Here is a 25,128-nt window from a genome sequence, read left to right as displayed (position 1 = left end):
GCAATATATAACTTTGTATATCAACTTTTGCAAACTTGTCTTTTTATCACCTTGGATAAAAGAGTAGATTTAAAAAGTAGAACTGCTGCCTCAAATGGCATACACATTATAAATTTTTACATAAATTGCCCAATTGCCTACCACATCTATATTTCCTCCATACCTTAGACACCTATAGGTTTTGCCAATCTTGACAGTTTGAAAGCAAAAATATAATCTCACTTGCACTCTCTTGTATTTCTACTTTTATAAATTGTCTATTGCACCCTTTGCCCAATTTCAACTGCTACCTTAGTTTGCTATTAGGTGTTAATTGTGTTAGCTAAAGTTGGTACTCTTAATGCTTACCTGTTGCAGACTGAGAATAAGGGTCTTAGCACACTGAATTTTGTCTATCTGCCTTGTTTTACTCATTGTTTCTTTGATGATATCTCCATAGTCATTATAATACTGAAAAGAAATTTGTACAAATTAGAGCTTTATCTCTTAAAACCACTGGACAATAAGACTAATTTTAGGTTAGTCATGTAAACACATCACAAAGTATGTATTTGGCCAAAATTATGCCTTCGAAGGCAGGAAAGAATGTTACTGAAACCTAAAGATCATTTCTAAGCATACAATCCCTAACTTCAGTAAAATCATATATACAAAACCGTTAAGATCTAATCAAATTCAGCTCCAGACTTGGTTTAAAATAAAGAAGGTATAGTGACTAAAAGAACACTTAGGTTATGCAGATTTTCAGAAGTAACACAAAATATACAAACAAAATTCTCTTTGTAAAACAATGAATATAATCTCAGTTATACTTATAACTAATTCATTGATACTGGGTACAGGCCATGAGCAGTTTAAAACTTTATTAATTTGGCTTGTAGAATCTAACAGTCTATAAACAACTTTTAAAAGGAAAGCATATAAACAACTTTTAAAAGAAAAGTTGTTTATATGACATTTACAATACACATGGCACATGAAATTTTTTCCTAATTTAAGATTGTGTTTCAAACACGTACAATAACAATTATCAAAGATAACAGAATAACCATGTCCCTATGACAAATAAATGACTTTAGAATACCTAAAACTTTAAAAGTTGTTAAATAACTTCATAAACAACCTTAGTTTAAAAACAAAACAAAACAAAAACTGGTAATTATCATCCCAAATGATTTAAGTTCCAAAATAATTTTCAATGATATTAGAGTTCAAGTAGCAAAATATTCCAGAGAGGATTAACTAAGTTTTAATATATTACATATTTTATTTATTGAAAGCAAAGGCTTTAAAAAGTTTACATTTATAATTAGATTTTAGTTGAGGAAGGATTTTTAAAGCTATCTTACCATATTTAGTCACATTCTCTTAGTATAATCAACAATATCCTGTTTATTATTACTTTTAACTTACAAAACCTCACATACAGTTATGAAAATTATGAATAACCTATGGTGAATCAAGTCAGACTTTGAGAACCAAAGGTGGGAACCGTAACAATCATAGTGGAACAGATAAAGGTAGTCAGGATGCAAAATGTTTGGAGTTATTCAAGGTTGCAAAATGCATAGTAACCAAGCCAAAACTACCACCCAAGTTTTCTGACTCCTGAAATTCTTTTTAATGCTACATCAAGCAGAGGAGGATGCCATCCTATTATCTTAAACTGAATCATAAATGCTATTTCTGATAGTGACAAATTAAGAGGCCATCTCTAATATTCCAAATGCAAATGAACATAATAAACCCAAAATGTCCATTAATTGGAGTAGAGGTATAAGGAAATGTTACTGAAAACATTAAATATTTTAAATACAACTCTTTTACACTAGAAATGTAATTTACCACTTAAATAATTCAATGGCAGCCATGTATAAAAACCAGTGTTGCATTTTAAAACTATCTTGCTATCCATTTTCAACTTTACCTTCATATACTGTTTGAAGATATCTGCAGCTGTATTCATCTCCACCACAGTATATACAATTAGCTTACAAAATGCTGCAAGTAAATTTCTTCTCTTGTGCAGAGCTTCAATTTTACTGGCTTCATCCTCTTGCTGACCATCTACAGAAAAAGTCCCAAACATTAAGCCATCTTGTATTTTATTTCAACCATGTATTTTTTTAATTCTCACTATAAAACATACTTTTGTAAGATAATTTGAAAAGGGAAAAACATTAAAATTAAAATTATAAACATTCATAATTTATTCCAATAGACTACATTTTTGTGACATCAAATAATGATCAGAACAAATGGAATTGAATCACTCTATTTGTTCATATTCTACATTCACCTAGTGAAGTCAGGCTAAACTTGCCTAACATTCATCTACTTCCCTAGCAGGATAGTTTGTTAACAAAATCTGCACATTCAATGTCTGTTAGTTAAGGCTCCTAGATTCCTGAACACTGCCAACCTCAGAATTTCTCCTATCCCTTACGAGGATGATCCCACTTACTTCAAACCCCAAAAATCTGGCTATAAGAGTCCTCCTTTGTACATATATTCTGCTAGACAGGCCCCAGAAACCATTTTGTCTTTTTAAAATAATCTTGCATATTTCTACTCTGATCCATTATGTGAAATCTTGACATTCAATTCTCAAGAAGACAAACTTATTTCCAAATTCATAGTCAGGGAAGCCCCACTGCAGCCTCCAAGTAATGCCAAATAATTGTTTTTACTTATTGGATACTGTAAATAAAACTGGATGAAGCTTTTTATATTTAAAAAAAAGCTACATAAAAAATTTTTCCCTCTGGAGAGATTTTACAAATGAAATTACTTGTAAAAAAAACCACTATCCCGGGCCGGGCGCAGTGGCTCACTCCTATAATCCCAGCACTTTGGGAGGCCAAGGCAGGTGGATCATCTGAGGTCAGGAGTTCGAGACCATCTTGGCCAAAATGGTGAAACCCCATCTCTACTAAAAATACAAAAATCAGCTGGGTGTGGTAGCACGCGCCTGTACTCCCAACTAGTTGGGAGGCTGAGGCAGGAGAATCGCTTGCACCCAGGAGGTGGAGGTTGCAGCGAGCCAAGATCACGCCACTGCACTCCAGACTGAGCAACAAGAGTGAAACTCCATCTAAAACAACAACAACAACAACACTATCTCATGTTAAATGAAGTTAAAATTGTTTATGTTTATTAGCCATTTATAATTCCTCTGGTGAACAGTCTGCACATATCCTATCAGCTCCAACATAAGGTTCTCAATATCAAAAACTATTTTATGTATAGTAAGAATGTTCTTTCATTTAATTAATTTTTCATCTTGTGTCTGGTAATCTTTGATAACTTCTAGTAAACTAAAACCAAATTTTAAGAGTAAGAATTTGTTTAAGACAGACCATCAGAGAAAGTTATATCTCAAATATATGTCCCAAGATGCAACACTATTTGCTTAGACACCTAAGACATATCATTACACTGAATACATAAAGTAACCTTTTCTTAATAGCTCTGTCACTATAATGGACAATTTCTACATGACATTGTTTCCAATGACATACAGACATTTTCCCTCTAAAGACTAAACTATCCTATGATATTAAAAGTGTTTAAGTCCTGATTTTTATTTTCCTCCACTAACTGCTTGTCAATAATTAGCCAACTTTTTCTCTTGTGGATATTAAGGAATGCAAAGAAGTACCTAACACACTGGGCCTTTCATTAAGTGTCAGCTGCCATTATTATTATGTATTGTCAAATGAAATGCCTCTAGGAGCATTCCCTATTTTACTCTCCGTTTCTAATCTGATGTGGGCTAACAAATACAATATGCAAGGGTCTACAATACTAGATGTTAGGTGAGGATGAGTAACAATGGAAACTATCATATGCTGCTGAAAGGAGGGTAAAATACTACAACCACTTTGGCAAGATGCACACACACTATATAATCTAGCAATTCCATTCAGGTATACACTAGAAAAGAACTACACATGTGCTCAAGGAGCTAAGCATTGAAATATTTGTTGTAACACTATTTTAATTGAGGAAAAAGTAGAAATAACCTAAATGTCTAAAAATAAGAAAATGGATAAACTGTTGTTAACTTGTATCATATAATACTGGTCGGAATGAATGAATTCTAGCCACATGTCAACACTGTTTTATCTCAGGAATGTAAATTCAAAAAAGAAAATTGCACTGGGTGCAGTGGTGTGTGCCTATAATCTCAGATACTGAGGAGGCTGAGGCAACAGTACTGTTTGAGGCCAGGAGGTTGAGGCCAGCCTGGGCAATATAGCAAGATCTCATTTCATATTTTAAAAATAAGACAAAAGGCAAATTGCAAAAGGTTCAACATAATATCATTTACATGGAAGTTAGCAAGAATAAATGAACTATGTATTTTTAACAGATACAAATTCTTAGTAAAATAAAACCGAAATGCAAAGGTGTAATAAACAACAAATTTGGGGTAGCAGTTATCTCTAGGGAAAAGGGGAGGATAACGGGATAAGGGAGGAATACAAATGAGGGCTTCTTTTGTAACTGTACTTTTATTTCTTTAAAAAAACCTAAAACAAATACAGCTAAATTTGACAAAGACTGATAGAATGGTTATGTAAAAATCTGTTATATTTTCTACTCTTCCATTGGACTAGAATGCACTTCATTTTAAAAGTGAAAATAGTGCCAGGTACAGTAGCTCACATCTGTAATCCCAGCACGTTGAGAAGCCAAGATGAGAGGACTGCTTGAGCCCAGGGTTGGAAACCACCCTGGGCTACACAGCAAGACCTCGTCTCTACTAAAAATTAAATAAATTAGCCAGGCAGAGTGGCACACGCTTGAGTCCCAGCTACTCCAGAGACTGAGGTGGGAGAATCATTTGTACCTGGGAGATTTAGGCTGCGATGAGCTATATGGAGTCCACACCACAACCTGGGTGACAGAGTGAGACCGCCCCCCGCCACACACACACAAAGTCCAAGGAGATAAGATGCTGTGGGTAATTCTAGGAAGCTCCTAGGTGGTCAAGAGTTTTGGCAAGTGTACTCTAATTCAATTCCCCATGGACTAAATGAAGCTAAGGCAGCCCCAAATTAACAAAAGGGTTATGTACCAAAACTTATTTTGTATCAGGTTTTAGAATCCAATTGTGCTTTCTCATAGACGTTTTAGAAGTTTAAAAAAAAAAAAAAAAAGACGTTTTATAAAGTCCTATTCACTTTTTGGATTAATTTCAGATGTTAGCTTCTCAAAAGATGCTTCAATACCTGCAGATCAGTGAGAACTTACTCTACATGCCCAAAACACTTTGTACATGTCTCCATTACTTATCAAAAATTGCACTATAGGCCAGGCACAGTGGCTCACACCTGTAATCCCAGTACTTTGGGAGGCCGAGGCGGGCAGATCACCTGAGGTCAGGAGTTCAAGACCAGCCTGGCCAACATGGTGAAACTCTGTCTCTACTAAAATAACATAACATAACATAAAACAATAAATTTAAAAAAAAAAGAAGAAGAAAAAAAAAAAAAAAAAAAATTAGCTGGGTGTGGTGGTTGACACGAGTAGCCTCCCAGCTACTTGGGAGGCTAAGGTAGGAAAGCCATCTGAACCTGGGAGGCGGAGGTTGCAGTGAGCCAAGATTGTGCCACTGCACTCCAGCCTGGGTGGCAGAGCGAGACTCCACCTCAAAAAAAAAAAAAAAAAAAAAAAAAAAAAAAAAAAAAAAAAAAATTGCACTATAATTACTTGGTTCTTTTCAACCTGAATTTAATTCTTGAAGGATGATACCTTGTTTCATCTTTTCATATCCATACCATCTAGTAAACTGCCTGCTGACCAATAAATGTCAATATTATGAATAAAAGCATAACTAAGCCAATAGCTTAGAGTAACAGATGAAAAACTCAAAGTATATAACCTTCACTACATGGATTCTGACAACTGTTTGGGCAACTCTGGGTTTCTCATTTGTGTTCAGAGTAAGTTTTTAGTATGTGAGCACAAAGCTCTCTATTGCTAAAAATAAGCTACATGCCGTATACAGAATTACCTGTTTATTTACACCCTGATATGCAGTGATACATCAGTATGGATATACACATGTTGGTGTTGTATTTTCCTTTAAGTATAACTTCACACTTTGGGAGGCCAAGGCAAGAGGATCACTGGAGGCCAGGAGTTCAAGACCAGCCTGGGCAACATATCAAGACTCCATGTCTACAAAAAATTAGCCAAGCACGGTGGCACACCACCTGTAGTCCTAGCTACTCAGGAGGTTAAGATGGGAGGATTGCTTTGGTCAGAGTTTGAGGGTGCAGTGAGCTATCATAATGCTACTGTACTCCAGGCTAGACAACAGAGTGAGACTCTGTTTCTAAAAAATAAACAAAAAATATACCTTCAAACTAAAAACAAACCCAGAAAGACGCCACCAAATATCACTTCTTTTCCATGACTTCATGCTCAAGTAGGTAATTAGGGTGTGTAAACAATTAGGGTGTGAAGAGTAACTTAACACTAGGTGAGGCTGGTTTGATTCTTTTCCTGTGAACATTCTATACTGCCCCAGACTTTTACATAGCAGTTTCAAACATTTTTCTAACATTCAGAAATCACATTAATACTCCCAAAATTTAAAAAAAAACCTATGGTATACAAGTACACAACAAAAAGTAACATAAATACTTGATTCTTCCCAAATTATCTGCATATTGGTATTACCAATAAATAAGGGCAAGAGGGAGTAAATTTTATTGAGTACCTGCTATATGTCCAGGCACTGTACTAGTCATTTGGCTCGATTTTTAACAGTTTTATGAGGTAGTTAGAAATTAGAAAACAGGCTCAGTGCTAGTGAGAAGCAGAGATCTGACTTGAGAGCCTATACTCTGCAACATCACATTTTCTTCACAATAGTACAAAAAATGAACATAAATGTGCTGGAATATATACCTGTGTTTCACGTTTTTAAGGATAAAATATATTCTAGTGCACTGGAATATATACCTGTGTTTCACGTTTTTAAGGATAAAATACATTCTAGTGCACCAATGTACATCATTGTTACTTAAGTTTGATTTTATGGTGGACACACAGATTTAATAAAAAGATGGCAATAAAATTACCTGCACTATTATTATCATCATCCTGTTCAATGAAGACATGATCCAAAATAAAGCTGAGCAACTCAGACTGCAATGAAGAATCAGGGGTGTAAACTAACGGCTCTAACATGTCACGCCCTCCTGACATAATCTGATGGCTGAAGATCATCAAAATATCACACAGAATAGTGAAGGCCTATTTAAAAAAAAAAAAAGAGGAAAGCATGCTATAATCCAAGATTTCTCACTAACTGCCACAAATAATTTACATATTTAACACAGAAACAGAATCCAACTTTCTATATTTAAAAATCTTAAGAGAAATCAATGTTTAGTATTTTCCTAAGATTCTAAAGCTGAGAAGTATATATATTTGCATAATGCTTTACTAACTGCAAATTTCACAATTTTTTTTTTTTAATTTTCAGCAACATTAAGTGACTTGTACAATATGTTACACACTACCAAAACATGCAGGGTCAGGACTCAAACTCAGGTTTTCTAACTCCAAATCCCCTACTTTGCTCTATATTGCAATGCCCCAAGGTATTCATTCTCAAACATGAAATAATGTATAAACTTGGTACCATTCTTCATTCTACAGAAGAAAAAACATTGAAGAGGTAAGTATTAGAATAGAGATCACAAAATCTGTGGTACTTACTAAGTACTCTCATTGTTCACACGTGTACTGATTAAGTAGAGAAAACATAACCAGATACAGGGCTGCTTACTATTTATCAGGTAAACCTGAACATATTATAATAAACATAAGGCTGAAGTTGTATCTCAAGGAGCTTAATAAAAACTCTGCCACGGGTTTTAAATGGAGTCACAGACTAGTTAATTATTTGTTGGGAAGGGGTAATGAAAATAGAAATCTAGGGTCACAAAGTAAACCAGAAAATACATTTAAAGGAAGCCCATTCCTGGAAAGACAATATAATACAGAGCACAAAGTAGATCTTACTAACAGTTTTGCCATTTTGGAACCAACCATATTTACTTTTTCTCTTTATGTTTTTACCCCTTCCTTCAGTCTCTTCTCCTAACTACTATAGTAGTAATTTATACCTATTAGCATATTTCAGTTTACAAAAACTTGCAACATAAAGAGTAAGGATATAAAGTATTAAGTATGATGATATTTACTAATTAGCTGAACTGGCAAATCAAGTGAGCTGACCAGGACACATTCTGGGAAGCTGTTGGGAAGACTGGGCACACAAGCTGTTTAATAACTAAATAATTAACCTCTATGGCCTGAGCAAGGGATTATATAGGCAGTTACACAGGATAACCCACAAGGATTATGTGTTAATGCTGTAAAAATAGGGATTATTATGCTGAATAACTTGGTGTCCCATGCAAATATAAAGTAATATTTCATGCATTAGGTTTGGATCCGTGCATGTCATTAAAATCCTATTCCAAGAGTTTAAATCTAAATTCAATTTACTACCATCAGAAATCTTGTTCCTTTCATCTGAATTATAGAGATGAAAATTAAAGTACCACACCCTTTATTGCTATAGTTCAAAACAACACATATAAAATTGGAAAGAATTCAGCAATGTAACAGTTATAGCTATTATATACTTCATATTTTTGGAAAAAAGAAAAAAAAGCAAAATTCAGTAACTGCATCTTGGCCATTGAATACCTTCTAATTCATGTGTGACCAAGCATATATGTATGGTAGGGACAAGAGAGAGATGGAAATACAAAAAAAAGAGACTAACAGCTGGGCACTGAATGGACATTTTAAACTATAGAAATCCAAATATGTTTTATTAAAATTAGCTTCGGTATTTTTTAATTAAATAAAAACAAGTGCCAAACAAAAGGGCTGGTATATTTGAACATATCACAGTGTCCAAAAATCATAGTCAGGTTGACTATTGGGATTCTACCTGAAAAAACAAAGGTTAAGCTGTATGAGATGGTTGCAAACCTTGAAATCACCATAATCATTTTGACTATACCATATTAATAGTTATTATGAAATGCTTGTGAAAACATCTTCCCATAAAAGCATTTGAAAAGCATGTTTCCAACGAAGCTTAATCCTCTCAATTAGAGAATTAGAACTGAACATGACGTTAGTTCTAGGATCAAACCAGGTTAACAGTCTATTTCCAGAACTGAAAAGGTTGGAAGTAATGGAAGCATGAAGGCATATGGGCTGGGAAGGTTAACACTTGGAAGAGTGACTATAAATGTTTATTTCAGACAAGGTCCACAGAAAGATCAGGATGAGCGAGAATGCCAACATTTGATATTCTCAGAGAACAAAACCTCGTGGACTTTTCTATCCTGGAGCAAACTTGTTATATTAGTTGCTTTCAGGAATGACTTTTTGTTAATTTCATACATCTATAATTTGTATGAAGAAGTCTGTTTACCATGTGTCATAAAGGAACAACAACATAAATTAACTAGAAGGGTAATCTATAATGCAATTATAAACCCCACATGAAATTAATCAATTTTATTATGCACAAGTCCAATATATTGACCTATTTTTTTAGTATAGTACACATAGGCAGATACAAGATATTTCTGCTTCGCTCAATCTTAGTATTAAACTTTCTACATTAGTTCAGATTTTATAAAAGTTGCTTACAAAAAGATTACCATCTATAGTAATTACTAACCTGTTCCTTAACAGTAGTATTCACATTGGTCAGGTAATGTTGACATATCTGACAAAATACTCTCATTTGCTTCTTTAAACGCAGCAAGTCCTCCTTGAAAAAATTTAACATTAACTTTTAAAAAATATTGTATAAACAATTCAGCATTTCTTTAAAATGTTTTCAATTACGTAAAACATTATCATATATATATAGCTTTATTAACTCTACTTGTGCATTTGATTTAAATTTCTTCTTTATAATTTACTAGAAATGAAAACAAAGAGACGGTTTGTCTTACAAATCTCACCAAAGTGCAGTCTTAAAAATATGAGGTACACTAATAGATAATATCCTAAGGCTTTAGCCACTAGCACAGAATGCTAATAAAGATTTACACTCCGTGCTCACATCATTTCAAGGGTGGTCAACCCATAAATGGAAGAAAATAATAAAAAAGAAATGGCATCTTCCATTTCTTGTTAGAAGGATACTGCTGTACTTTATAAAAACTCAGAATGGAAAACATTTTGTGGTGTTACTATAAACTTTAAAACGTCTCAAACTTTTAATTTAAGTTAATTAATTTGTTTATTTATTTTGAGATAGAGCTCACTCTGTAGCCCAGGCTGAAGTGCAGTGACATGATCTCGGCTCACTGCAACCTCTGCCTCCCAGGTTCAGGCAATAATTCTCCTGCCTCAGCATCCTGAGTAGCTGAGATTACAGGTGCACACCACCACGCCCGACTAATTTTTGTATTTTTAGTAGAGACAAGGTTTCACCATGTTCGCCAGGCGGGTCTTGAACTCCTGACCTCAAGTGAGTGGCCTTCCTCAGCCTCTGAAAGTGCTGGGAGTACAGGCGTGAGCCACAGTGCCTGGCTTACCATAAATAATTTTATATTCACTCCTTTCCTATACTAAAAATACTGCCTTTTTTCCAGTTTATTTTTTAACTTTCAACATAGGTGAGCAATTATATATGGTAATATAGTCACCGTTCCTACTACAAGCTTAACATTTAGTTAAATTAACTTTTTCCTAACTGATAAAAAGCACACAATGAGCGGGGAACAGTGGCTCACGCTTGTAATCCCAGCACTTTGGAAGGCCAAAGTGGGCAGATCAGTTGAGGCCAGGAGTTCGTAAGCCTGGTCAACATGGTGAAATCCCATGTCTACTAAAAATGCAGAAATTAGTGGGCGTGGAGGTGCGTGACTGCAGTCCCAGCAGCTTAGGAGGCTGAGGCACAAGGATTGCTTGAACCCGGAAGTCAGAGGTTGCAGTGAGCCGAAACTGCACTACACTCCAGCCTCGATGACAGAGCAAGACTCTGCCTCAAAAGAAAAGGGAGAAAAAAAAAAAAAGCACATAATGTTAACAATACTATATTGATTTTTCAAGAGGAAAAATCCATTTGTAGATATAAACAGCATCTTAAAAGCCCAGAGAAATTCTAAGTATTTAACATTATTCTCTGGGTTTAGGCAACACAAACTTATTATCAAGAGGATTACTTTTTGAAGAAAATGCCTACAAACACCTAACTCCCAAACTCTCAGAAATTGCGTGATATTTCTAAAAATGAGCCCAAACAATATTTAAGGCAATATCCAGTACTACAAGTACAATGTTTAAGCTTCCAATTTACAAATGGAAAAGGCAGTCCTGTTTAGTTCAATTACTAAACACATTAAGGATTATCATTATGGGTAAAGCTTTAAAAGCTCTATATGTACTAATAGCTGGCACTAGCACATTATATATTCAATCAGAAAATGATTGATCATGAATTTGGAACATCACTAGAGAGATCTTGAATATGAATAAGGTTATCTCAAAACAATACCAGAGCATAAGAAGATCTAGGGGCAGTTGGTTTATTATCTTCAATTTATGTAATCTAATACTTATATCTGTTTCAAAGGCTCTTGGTCATCAACTTTGAGAATACAGAAAACCACAGATTATGCAACCTTCAAATGTGAACAACAATGTTTAATTAAAAATCATACCTTGAAACAAACCATACTGATGTCCTCCACTGAATATACATCAAACTATAAATAACAGTACATTAGAAACAAGCAACATTTCACTGAAATAACTGATCTCATTAAATGTGTAAGTTTGCTGAAAACCGTTAATGATACTTAGTCTAACAAAAACACTATCGAACCACCACAAACCTTTGTAGAGCTGCTTTCAGTTATCTTAGCAAGTTGCCAAAGGATTACATAGTGAGTACACTGCAGTGCATGAATAACAATCTGTAAAAAGAATCAAAGGATACAGTTAAAATTTAAAAGTCACAAGACTTCACTTTTCAAAGTTAAATGTGTAACTAGTAAATAAATAAAAACCTGCTCAGGCATGTCTCCATTTTCGATTCCAGTTTTCAAGAGTTTGTAATTACAAGCAAATAGATCCCACTTTGAAAGGTCATGGGCACTGTAAAAATAAATAAATAAATAAATAAATAAGCTTTATTAAAAAGCTAAACCTAATGACAGTTGTTTTGGACTTGACTATTAACAGAATGCAGTAAATGCAGTAAACTTTAAAATGCCCCCACAACAACAACAACAACAACAACAAATTAGCTTAGAAATTAACATTATAACCCACAAAACATGCAAGTTTATTTCTACAGATTTAAGAAAACAGGAACTTCAAAATTCAACTTACTTATGAAAAGCAGTAATCCTCTTCAATGTTGACAATACCTGATATGCATCATCTTCATCAGGTTCTTCACCCTATGAATATTAATTATACTTAAGAACCATCAGAGTGAAAAATCCTAGGCTATCAAAATGTTACTATCACCCTGAAAAATAAAGAATAACGTAACAAAACCCACAAACGAACTTTGTCATTCAATACCTAGATCTGGCCAAATTTAAGGCAATATGGCTGGGGTAATAAGTCAACACAAGTTTGTTATCATAGAAACATCATAACTAAGAGAAAAAATGAAAATGACATTCTTCTTTTTCTTCTAAGTAAACTTGACACAAAATTATAAAGGCATCTATTTTTTCACAGTAATAAATGCACTAGGACAATAAAATACTTAAATGACAAGAATATCAGAAAGACAATACCTAAAGGACAAAACCTAAGTACCTTAAATGTATATCATCATGAAGACATATGACACTAATCACAAATAAATAGGGAAAAACCCCCTGAATAATGACTAGATATGCTGGTCCTATTTGGATATCAATATTTATTAATTTCATTCATTTTCAACTTAGGGTAACTTAAGTTTTGAAAAATTTTACCAGTCTTACTACAGGAAACATAAAATTGTTTACACACTACTAAATCTACTGTGTTGAACTCTAGTTCTCTCAAAAAAGCACTTGTTTTTAAACTATAACTCTTCTACAAAGTAATTAAATTTAATTAACAAACCATTGCTTGATTTTAAATGAATTTGTTCTAATCAAAATCATATTCAGCCAAGAGTAGAGCTATTACAATTTTTAACTAAGAATGTAATAATTGTACATCAAAATATTTGCACAAACCTCCAATTAGTAAAACTTAATAAGCCCAGAATAACGATATACACCAAATAAAAGTTAAATGAGTAATTAATAAAACAAGAAAACTAGAAATTACAAAGTCCATATGATTTTACAACATTAATGATAAAAGTGATGTGGAAAAGGCTAACAGCATTAATTTGACAATTATGAATTTTTATTTTATTCAAGAAAATTTAATGTAAATATTTCCAGAAAAAATAACAATCACAACAAAAATACAAGTGTATTTAAGTGCTATGCACTAAGCCTCTTTGGAAATACAAGAGAATAACACAGGAAACTGAAAAAGTTTTATAATATCAAAACCCAGATCGGGTGTGGTGGTTCATGCCTGTAATCCCAGCACTTAGCGAGGCCAAGGCGAGTGGATCACCTGAGGTCAGAAATTCGAGACCAGGCTGGCCAACGTGGTGAAACTCCATCTCTACTAAAAATACAAAAATTAGCCTGGTACGGTGGCACATGCCTATAGTCCCAGCTACTCGGAAGACTGAGGCAGGAAAATCGCTTGAATCTGGGAAGCAGAGGCTACAGTGAGCTGAGATCGCACCACTGTGCTGCGGCCTGGGCAACAGAGCAAGACTCCGTCTCAAAAAAAAAAAAAAAACAAAAAACAAACAAACAAAAAAAAAAAACATAATGTCCTTCCCTAACCTACACTGCCAAAACACTTAGAAATACTCCACTTTTTTAGGCTATCTAGTCTAAATCCAGCTCTCCTTTTCTGTTCCATTAACACCCTATTCCTTAACAGCCCTGGTTTAACCAGGTAACTGTCCAGACCATTTCTCAAAACAAAAAAGATGTTAGTTTTGCTTTCACCTTCTCTGAGTCACAGATTCTTAACACTTTCTTATTTTGGTGGAGTAGCAGCCTGGTGAGTCATAGAATGAAAAGGCTGAACATCTTTTCAAAATACTGCTAGGGACTATCACCAAGACTAACACTTGGGTGACTAATTGGCTTACTGGAGTAGAGGTGCTCAACTGACAAAATACTTGTAATAGTTATAATATATACCTCTTGCAGAAAATCTTCAAGAAGCCGGTTAAATTTATCTGCCAATTCATCTATCAGTTGACTTCTTGAAATATCTACCCTGTTGAAGATTGTGAACTCTTCATTACAGAGTGCATGGTAAGTTTTAGAACATGCTTCCAAAACATCTGTATCTGTGTGCTTCTCTACAATATTCCGGATCTGTCGCAATAAGGCATCCAAATGCTGCAAAATAATATTTTTCATCAAAACTAAGGCATATGTGATAGGTATAAGGTGACTACATCACCACACCACCATAGAAAAAACTGTCAAATACAGTAACTCTATGACACAGAGCATACATTTTAAGGTGCTTTTCTAATCATGATAAATAAATACACTGATCCATCCATACTTATTCCTCAACTTTAAGGGAGATATTACCTACCTCATAGGGCTGTGGTGAGAATACTAACATATATTCATAGAACACAGCAAAAGTGTTCAATAAATATTAGTTGATTTTGTCTTATAATTGTTACTATTGTCTATGGCCATACCACCCTGAATGAGCCCAATCTCATCTAATTGTTATTATCTAGTTATCCACCCCTAGTCTCCATAAATGATCAGTGACACAGTCACATAATAGCTAAGAATGAAGGTACAGCTGTGGGCATGAAGCAAAGGGAAGCATCATTACCACCATTCTGTGAGTCAAACTAATCTAAAGTACAGAAGACCTAAGCTATAGGCTTCCTTTCTTAAAATACGTCCCAAAAACACATTTTAAGAAATATAAACAAACGCTATGATGAAATGAACTAAAAAATTTTTCTTAAAGGTTTTTTTTACACAAAATAATCTTACCTTTTCTAATCGTCCAGTGGTATATATTTCCAAATCAAAGTACTGAGGCAGCTGCAACAAGTTAGTCACCTTTTCTGCATCTACAGAGTACTGTGAAATACAAAGATCATGTTAAAAATATCACTATAAGGCCGGGCGCGGCGGCTCATGCCTGTAATTCTAGCACGTTGGGAGGCCGAGGCGGGCGGCTCATGAGGTCAGGAGATCGAGACCATGCTGACTAACACAGTGAAACCCCGCCTCTACTAAAAATACCAAAAAGAAAAATTAGCCGGGCGTGGTGGCGGATGCCTGTAGTCCTAGCTACTGGGGAGGCTGAGGCAGGAGAATGGCGTCAGCCCAGGAGGCGGAGCTTGCAGTGAGCCCACATCGCGCCACTGCACTCCAGCCTGGGCAACAGGGCAAGACTCCGTCTCAAAAAAAAAAAATAAATAAATATATATATATATATCTCGCAATAAGCATTATAATATTCTGTGAGGCATTTAGAAAAAAAAAAACTGTGATTTCTTAATAACACTATGATATCAACACAAACTTACTTTTGCTAATAACTGAGGAAGGGCCACGGCAAAAAGCTCAGTGATTTTTGTCCTGTCATCCAACTGTGTCTTCTTCTCCTTTGCTGTAAGCACCTAAAGTAACAGAAAGACTTCTATATTTATTAAGCCCATTAGCACTGTTAAGTGTTCAAGTTTTAGTTAAAACATACAAAATGATTACTAAAAGTAAACTTCAAGAGATGGACACAAAAATTTCACCATAAAACATTAACTCTAAAAGTGACACGAAAGAGAAAACTACACATTATAAAAACATAAAGCTACCTGAAATAACAAAAAAAATTTTACATAGTCCTAGAGGGAAAATCAATATCCAATAAGACTCATCAACTCTACCTTCAGATGGTTGGAGAATCGGTTAAAAATAGGAAATATAGTTTAGGAGCTTATATATAAAATATTGGGATTGACCAGCATTTCTGCTTACTCTAGGCTGTGGAACACGACACATAAGTAACAAATTCAAAACACTAAATTGCTATCAGCAATTAGCAAAAAGAAACAGAAATTTTTAAACACAGAAATAGAAAATATAGAAAACATCACCTTGTCTTTGATAAAATTTTGTTTCAGTTATGCACAAACACAAATATATTCATGTGTAATACGTCACAATATAAAAAAGAATTTTTATGCTTTACAGTCAAAAGTTTGAAAGCCTGTGGAATTGTTGGTATAAAATGCAAATTCACATAAACTTTACAAAAAAGCACTAAAATATGATCCCAGGAAATAGAAATTTCCTTATTTTAATAAAAAATTATCTCGATTTTTATTTCTGATTTTATTTTAGAAGAAAAAGAAAGCAACTCCATAAATAGAACATACAACTGCACCATTCCAAATGGTGTACACTACATTCAGTCATGAAGGCAGGGACTGTCAATCATATCTCCTGCAGTTAACTAAAAAAGTATCTTATAGAGAACTCAAATTTCTCAAATTGCTAATGCTTTAAAATTTACCTCTAAGACATTTATAAGCAAAGGTTGTCTGAAAAATAAAACAAAATTTTAAAAAATTTTGTTTCATGGCTAAAATGGAATTTTTAAAAGATTCTGAAAAAGGAGAAATGGAGTTTAGAATATTGAAAAGACATTGATTGTCATACCCTTTTTCCTGTCCCTCTTCCCACGGGAGGATGACATTCAGCCGCTTGTCTAATGGTACAAAGCATTATTTCAATCAGAGCACTCTCTTGCCTATCTGTTAGTGCTAAAAAACAAAAAAAAAGTCAAAAAGTCAAAAAGAGCCTATTTCTTCTCCCTATATGCCACTTGTAATTATTACATAACAGTTTCTTCTGCCTGTAAACAGAACCTGCCCTAAGGTACTAAAGAAAATCCCATTACTGTATCACAGAAAAGACAACCTTCCTAAAACCCTCAGCATTCCAAAACTATCCACCACAGATTCATACATTTGGGTAAAGAAAATAACCCAGATAAAAAAAAAATAAAGAATGCTGACAGCAATTACATCTTTTTACATAGCATAATATTTACATGAAAACAAAACTATGCACAAAGTAAGACTTTCTATCAAATTGTCTTGACTAAAAGGATAAACAAATGGAATGAGTAAAAATCTACTTACAAAACTGTCTAAACAAAAATACCATAATTAAACATCCTTACCTTCCTCTCCACTAAGTGGCTCTTCCAGCAACAAGCTATTCATACATTCCCAGTCTTTCAGCAGCTCAGTAGCACAGTCCCACATGCTATCCACAAGGTATGCTGCATGCTCATGTAACTAAAATTTAAAAAGAGCAATGTGGTCTTAGACAATAAGCACACTAGCCTTAACTCAAAAGAATGGAAACTTTATTGATACCATCTACAAACTCTCAAACAGCTGTCTATTTTTTGAGGTCAAATAGATGAAAGGACAGAGAAGAAACTGCCTTAGTCTGCTTGCTGTAAGAAAGACGTGTTAGGTAGCATCATTACACATTAACAATTATCATTAAAACATTAATATGAAAAATATACATTTTTTAATATTTTTATATATTTATAATAAATTATATGTATTTGGTGGGGCAGAAACAGAGTCTCACTCTCGCCCAGGCTGTTGGGAAGTGGTTCGATCTTGGCTCACTGCAACCTCCACCTCCCAGGTTCAAGTGATTCTCCTGCCTCAGCCTCCCAAGTAGCTGGGACTACAGGCATGCACCACCACGCCCGGCTAATTTATGTATTTTTTAGTAGAGATGAGGTTTCACCATGTTGGCCAGGCTGGTCTCAAACTCCTGACCTCAGGTGATCCGCCCACCTCAGCCTCCCAAAGTGCTGGGATTACAGGTGTGAGCCACCGCACCTGCCCTGAAAACTATTTTATAAAGAAATTATATACATATTGCTTATTTGGACCTAATATTATATCAGTTAGCTACTCTCAATTCTTAGGTATGCTATGAATTTACTTTACCTGAATGGGAATGATAATGGTTAATTAAAACACAAAATGTATGTTTGTCAATTCAATATATAAGCAAATAATTCTCTTCATTATGTGAAGCTTAAAAGACCCTTAAAAGGCCCAGCTTAAAAGCTGGGCATGGTGGCTCACACCTGTAATCCCAGCACTCTGGGAGGCCAAGGCAGGTGGAAAACCTGAGGTCAGGAGTTCAAGACCAGCCTGGCCAACACGGCAAAACCCTGTCTTTACTAAAAATACAAAAATTAACCAGGTGTGGTGACACGTGCCTGTAATTCCAACTATATGGAGGCTGAGGGGGGAGAATCGCTTGAATGTGGGAGGTAGAGATTAGCAGTGAGCCGAGATCACACCACTGCACTCCAGCCTGGGCAGCAGAGTGAGACTTTGTATCAAAAAAAAAAAAAAAAAAAAAAAAAAAAAAAAAAAACAAAAAACCTACTGTTTCCCAACTCCTTTGGCGGGGGGAGGAGGGGGCGTGCAAATCATAATAATTATACAAAAAAAAAAAAAATCTGTCAAAGCAATTACAAATAATAAAAAAATCTAAATCTAAATGCTTTATGAACATGGAATATCCTCAAAAACTAGCAAACCGGGCCACGTGCTGTGGCTTATGCCTGTAATCCCAGCACTTTGGGAGGCCAAGGAGGGAGGACTGCTTGGGCCCAAGAGTTGAAGACTAGCCTGGGACACGAGACACCCCCATTGTCTACAAGATTCTAAAATAAACTAGCTGGGTGTGGTGGCACACAGTTGTAGTCGGAGCTACTAGGGAGGCTGAGGCAAGAGGATCAATTAAGCCCAGAAGTTCAAGGCTGCAATGAGCTATGATTACGCCACTGCACTTCAGGCTGAGGGACAGAGCAAGACAGTCTCTTAAAAAAATAAATAAAATAAAATATTTGCAAACGGAATCCAACAATATATAAAAAGAATAACATCATGAACAAGTAGGTTGATCCAACATTTAAAAAGTCATTCAACATAACTCAACACATTAACATAGTAAAGGATAAAAATAAAACAATCACCTCAAGGAATGCAGAAGCATCTTACAGAATTCAATTTCCATTCATGTTAGAAACTTTCAGCAAAGAAAGGATAAAAGGAAATATTCTCAATCTGATTATAAATAGCTACAAAACACCTATAGCTAACAAGGTAATTAATGCTGCAATATTGGACACTGTTCCCATAAGATCAGGAACAATCCAAAGATGTCTACTTGAGACAGAGTCTTGCTGTCACCCAAGCTGGAGTGCAGTAGCACGATCTTGACTCACTGCAACCTCTGCCTCCCTGGTTCAAGCGATTCCTGTGCCTCAGCCTTCCAAGTAGCTGGGATTACAGGCATGTACCACCACGCCTGGCTAATTTTTGTATTTTTAGTAGAGAAGAGGTTTTGCCATGTTGGCCAGGCTGGTCTCAAACTCCTGGCCTCAAGCGATCCACCTGCTTCAGCCTCCTAAAGTGGTGAGAATACAGGCGTGAGCCACCGCACCTGGCCCTATTCAACATTCTACTGAAGGTCTTAGCCAATTCAGTAAGGCAAGAAAAAAAAATGAAAAAAAAAAATGCTGGAAAGGAAAAGGAAAATTATCTTTCTTTATAAATGACCTGATGGTATAACGTAGAAAATCCTAAAGAATAAAAAACCAATTATATATCCATATATAGAAATAACTAGAAAATTAAAAGGCCCGATCACTAATCAAATAATATGTAATATGAACACCAAAATAAATTTTGAGCCCTCTCAAAATCTGTCTAACATTGTAGGTTTCCAACTTTAGGGAGACTAGTTTAAGTCCACATCTACAATTGCAATGGCAGTTACCAACATCTGAAATCTTACAATGTTCTAGATCTGTGTTAAGTTTTATACAACTTATTTCAGTGTTAACTAAGAATTTATTACTCATCTTTTTACTAAGAAACTGAGGCTTAGAAAGAGTAAGTAGCTAAACCAAGATCACACAAATAGTAAGCAGAGTAATCCAACTGACAAATAGGATTTTGAACTCTAAAATTAATATTCTCAGCACTATACATAAATCCAACTGTTTGAACATCTTACTAAAAGTAGAAAGTGGCTGGGCACAGTGGCTCACGCCTGTAATCCCAACACTGGGAGGCCAAGGCAGGCGGATCACTTTAGGTCAGGAGTTCAAGATCAGCCTAGTCAACAAAAAATTAGCTGGGCATGGTGGCACACACCTGGAAGGCCAGCTACTCGGAAGGCTGAGGCAGAAATGCTTGAACCTGGGAGGCAGAGGCTGCAGTGAGCCGAGATGGTGCCATTGTATTCCAGCCTGGGTGACAGAGCGAGACTCCATCTCAAAAAAAAAAAACAACAACAAAAACAAAAAAAGTAGAAAGCATATTTTTAAAGAAATTTGGGGAGTGGGTAGATCTCCATTCTATTCACAATTTACTGTGCTACAAGGAATATATATTTTCTTAATGTGCCTAATTCTAACCCCTTTTCCAAAATTTTTTGAACCTAAGTATAAAATAAATACTATCAACTAACCTCACTTTCTAGAAAGAAAAAAACCAACGTCTTAACAAGGTTGGCATTTGGACCTTGTCTTCCTCTTCTTTTCATCATTCCATCCTCCTCTGGATCTCTACGACTGAAGAGCCTGTGAAAAAAGTAAAATATTTATTTTATGACAACAACAACAAAAAATTCCTAATCAAAAAAAAATTAAGTGGATTTCGTATCTAAGGATCTAACAAAGGAGTAAAGGAGAACTGGATAAGTACGATATCATCCAACATTATGGCACACCACGCAAATAATTGCTATAAACCTTTTTCATTTCACGTTTGATGGTAATTCTAAGTCCTTTTAAACTAATTTCTCAAGTTAATTGCACCGTTACAAATTATTTGTTTTTAAAAACTTTACTGTATTTTATATAACTGTTGCCTTTCATAAAAGTAATACATTGACAAAGCTACACCATTTATGCTAAAAAATCTATGATACACATTCATCTTGAAAACAAAACACATACTTTCCTTCCATCCTTCTTGCAAAATTACCCCAACTTACTGTCCTTTTACTATGGATAGCATGGGCATTTTTCCTCATAATCAACAAGAGAATTAACACTAAACAGCAATGAACAGAAAACTGTAGTGTAAATGTTTTATGCCACCTACTCTTTCTAATAATTGCTGCACCCCCAACAGGCATTTTAATAAAATCATAGCGACAAGAAAAGTTTAATCTATATGGCTCAAAATGGTATCTTTGAAAGCCATTATATAACAATCTTTGAGTGTTTTCTGTGATCAGATATTCACACTTCTACTCATACTACCTAATCTGAGTTAAATAGGATCATAAAAGTAAACAGACTGTAGAATTCTTGGGATTCTTATGTCGAACTTTATTAAGTACTTGAAGAACCTTTTAATATTTTCTAAAGCAAAGGAAAAATAAGTTTGAAGACTAAATATAGCCTGTAGTCCCAGCTACTCGGGAGGCTGAGGCACGAAAAGCGCTTGAACCTGGGAGGCAGAGGTTGGTTACAGTGAGCTGAGATCGCACCACTGCACACTCCAGCCTGGACAACAGAGAGAGGCTCTGTCTCCAAAAAAAAAAAAAAAAGACTAAATATAGCATAAGCAATATTTAGAAGCTGAAGCAGGTATTAGAAGGGTAAACAATTAGGAAGGTCAGCCTTAATATTATAATATAGTTAGGTATCTTTCTAACCATGTTCACTGAAAGATGTGGGTACATTTCCCTTTAAAGATCTAACTTAAATAAATAAAAGAACTTAGGAGAAATCTAAACTTGTAAAGGAAAAAGTAAAATGTGAAAGCTTCGATATGATCTGTAGTAATTTTTAAAATAAGTTATATATATATATAAAATCTTAATGTCAAGTGTAACATAACAAATTACTGTTATGAAAGTATGCCTCAGAAAATGAGTAACAGAAATATAGATTTACTTTTTGAAGAGAAATTCTCCAGCTGCTACTGCTACTGGCCGGTGAGCTGAATAAACCAGGTGATAGACATTTTCACAATCTTCTGCAGTAAGAACTTCTTCACTACTCCTAAGAAATAAGCAATAACAGGTGCTTTTAGTAACATCATAATTCTAAGCATATTAACAGTACCAAAATTTATGTTTATACTTTTAAAAAGTTGTAAAGTTTCACAAATTCGTGTTAAAGGAAAAAAAAACAAATCAAGCTTATTTAATCACCATCTACCAAAATCTATCAAAGATAAATGGCAGGTAAAATTAAAAGTGAATGCAGAAGGTAAACAAACGTTTAAGAGAATTATGTCACATGGATGCTAACAGAAGAAGAAGACAAAATAATGAAAACTGATATAGAAAGTAAAGAGACAGCAAGCTAAAAGCTTAGAGTTAAAAATCGCAGATAATATAATACTTTGCTTATATTTCATAGTAATATTAAGTCACAACATTACATCAAAATATACTAATGTCTCATTTATATCACATCAATCAAGAATGCTTCATCCACCATGTACTGAACACCATATAAGGCAATGCAAGTGGTTTTCCCAAATAACTAAAATCTAAGTGCCAAAGATCTTTAATTGCAATCACTGGGGGAAAAAAAATCTTACTAAAATGTAATGTTCATTTTCTTTTTCTTATCCTTAAAGAACAAAATAAGCCTAACAAAATATTTTCGATAATCATAATCATTATTAAGGTCCATTAACCACAGTACCCCAGAGTAAACACTGTGAATTCTTCCCTTGCAACTGCATTTAGATTCCTGGCCCCTGGGAGGTCTTTCTATCCCAATATGCTTCTAGTCTACTGTAATATATAATCTAGGTTTTTACTATTATATATAAATTCAAATTATAGGACCACTGCCAGAGGAAAAAAGCCTAAGAAGACTGGATAGTTGAAGCACACAGATCCTCTTTTTGGTTTTCTGTTGTGCTGAAAGCTTCCAGAAGTCTGATGTCTAAGAAGTATTACTTCTTTTTGAGAGAAAAAGATACTAAATTGTTAAAATTCAAGTTTCAAAAGCACATTGATTTCAATTGCTCTTTATATAATATCAGATTGTTCTTGGAAAAATAACTTTTGTGTTTTTAACAAAATAACCCTGAATCAGGCTGGGTGTAGTGGCTCACACCTGTAATCCCAGCACTTTGGGAGGCTGAAGTGGGTGGATCACTTGAGCCCAGCCAGGTGTTTGAGACAGCCTGGACAACATGAGACCTCATCTCTACAAACAAACGGAAAGAAAAAAAAATTAGCCAGACATGGTGGGACTACAGTAGCTATAGTCCCAGCTACTTAGGAGGCTGAGGTGGGAAGATGGATTGAGCCTGGGAGGGCGAGGCTGGAGTGTGAGCCGTGATCACACCACTGCACTCCAGCCTGGGTGACAGAGCAAGACCCTGTCTCTAAAAAACAAAACAAAAAAACACTGAATCAAACAAGTTAAAGTATTGTAATTCTACAGAAGTTCACTCATTTTAACTTTTTGAAAAGGAACGTTTCTAAGACATTTAAATTATTAGGTATATAGATGGCTGAAAATCAACATGAATGGCTATGTCTATTATCTTTGATAAAAATATCAGAAATAAGATGCTTCTAGTGTACTATGGAGGATGGTGGGAAAGAAGCTATAGAAATATATGTAGCATACTACTACTTTATTTCAGAATTCTTTCAAAAATTTTATATACAACATGTGTATATAACATTTATGATTTTAAAATATAATTAAAAATTAAAGAAAGAATGCAACAGTTAACAGACTGCTCAAGAAATTCCAAGGTAAGTGAATTCCCTGAATTGTCAATATCTGTAGAACTACCTTCTTTTTAACTACTGCAATGTTGTCCGATTCACAGAAATGGGAATAACCACTACCATCTCACTGAGCTATGGTATTAAATGAAATTATCCATATAAAGTGCTTATATTTGCTATTATCTTACATACTAATTTAATTCTTCCTCTATCTTTTTTTTTTTTTGAGACGGAGTCTCGCTCTGTCGCCCAGGTTGGAGTGCAGTGCCTCAGTCTTGGCTCACTGCACGCTCTGCCTCCCGGGTTCACGCCATTCTCCTGCCTCAGCCTCCCGAGTAGCTGGGACTACAGGCACCCGCCACCATGCCCAGCTAATTTGTTTTGTATTTTTTAGTAGAGACAGGGTTTCACGGTGTTAGCCAGGATGGTCTTGATCTCCTGACCTCGTGATCCGCCCGCCTCGGCCTCCCAAAGTGCTGGGATTACAGGCGTGAGCCACCGCGCCCAGCCAATTCTTCCTCTATTGATATGCACCCTTGGTTGTTTTCAAAATTCTGCTATTACAAACAATGCTTTGTTAGAGAACATGAGCATTTGAAATTCTGACAGATACTGTCAAGTTTTTCTCCAAGGAGCTTAGACCAATTTATACTCCCATCAACAATGTAAAAGGGCCTGTTATGGCATAGCCTCAACAATATAGTGTAATTACCAAACACTTTCTATCTTTGCTAAGCAAACAGATTTAAAAGTCTCACTTTAATATATATGTTTATAAGGGTGGCCCAACATCTTCTCATGTTTAAATTCGTACTTTTCTATCAATGATCTGATCCATAATATTTGACTGTTTTCCTATTATTACAGACTTCTTTAATTGATTTGCAGAAATTAACTCCTTTGATGCAAAAATATCTTGCCCAATCTGAGTTTTCTGAGTTGGTATTTTATGCCATACAGACATTTTTAGGTTTTTATATAGTTAATTCATTGATCTTTTTATATCTAGCTTTTGTGTCATGCTCATAAAAGCCTTACATGGTCATTTTATTGATGCATATGTGTTTATCTCTATTTTTATTCTGCTTCATTGATCTTTTTTGTCTATTCATGCACCAGGACCAAAATTTTTAAATTACTATGATTTTATAATACATGACTTAAAATTATATTGGGCTAGTCCTCACTCATTAGTTTGTATCATACTCTTCTG

General features: G+C 34.9%; 1 protein-coding gene across 16 annotated transcripts in view; it reads right to left on the bottom strand.

The window, feature by feature from the left end:
* STAG2 (stromal antigen 2) overlaps positions 1-25,128 on the bottom strand; it is a 139,232-nt gene that overhangs the window by 22,979 nt on the left and 91,125 nt on the right. For all 16 annotated transcript variants that reach the window (XM_050776594.1, XM_050776604.1, XM_050776595.1 and 13 more), the window contains 14 exons: positions 22,105-22,212; positions 20,667-20,778; positions 17,326-17,443; positions 16,800-16,903; positions 15,668-15,760; positions 15,126-15,215; positions 14,295-14,498; positions 12,403-12,473; positions 12,078-12,165; positions 11,904-11,984; positions 9,734-9,826; positions 7,098-7,272; positions 1,928-2,067; positions 349-450 (listed from right to left, as the gene is read on the bottom strand). In XM_050776594.1, the coding sequence (XP_050632551.1) occupies positions 349-450; positions 1,928-2,067; positions 7,098-7,272; positions 9,734-9,826; positions 11,904-11,984; positions 12,078-12,165; positions 12,403-12,473; positions 14,295-14,498; positions 15,126-15,215; positions 15,668-15,760; positions 16,800-16,903; positions 17,326-17,443; positions 20,667-20,778; positions 22,105-22,212 (1,579 nt within the window). The remainder of the gene's footprint in view (positions 1-348; positions 451-1,927; positions 2,068-7,097; positions 7,273-9,733; positions 9,827-11,903; positions 11,985-12,077; positions 12,166-12,402; positions 12,474-14,294; positions 14,499-15,125; positions 15,216-15,667; positions 15,761-16,799; positions 16,904-17,325; positions 17,444-20,666; positions 20,779-22,104; positions 22,213-25,128) is intronic.

Source organism: Macaca thibetana, chromosome X, assembly GCF_024542745.1.
Source record: "Macaca thibetana thibetana isolate TM-01 chromosome X, ASM2454274v1, whole genome shotgun sequence".
NCBI classification, from domain to species: domain Eukaryota; kingdom Metazoa; phylum Chordata; class Mammalia; order Primates; family Cercopithecidae; genus Macaca; species Macaca thibetana.
Note: the sequence above shows the minus strand (reverse complement) of the source record. Positions and strands in the feature narration are given on the sequence as shown.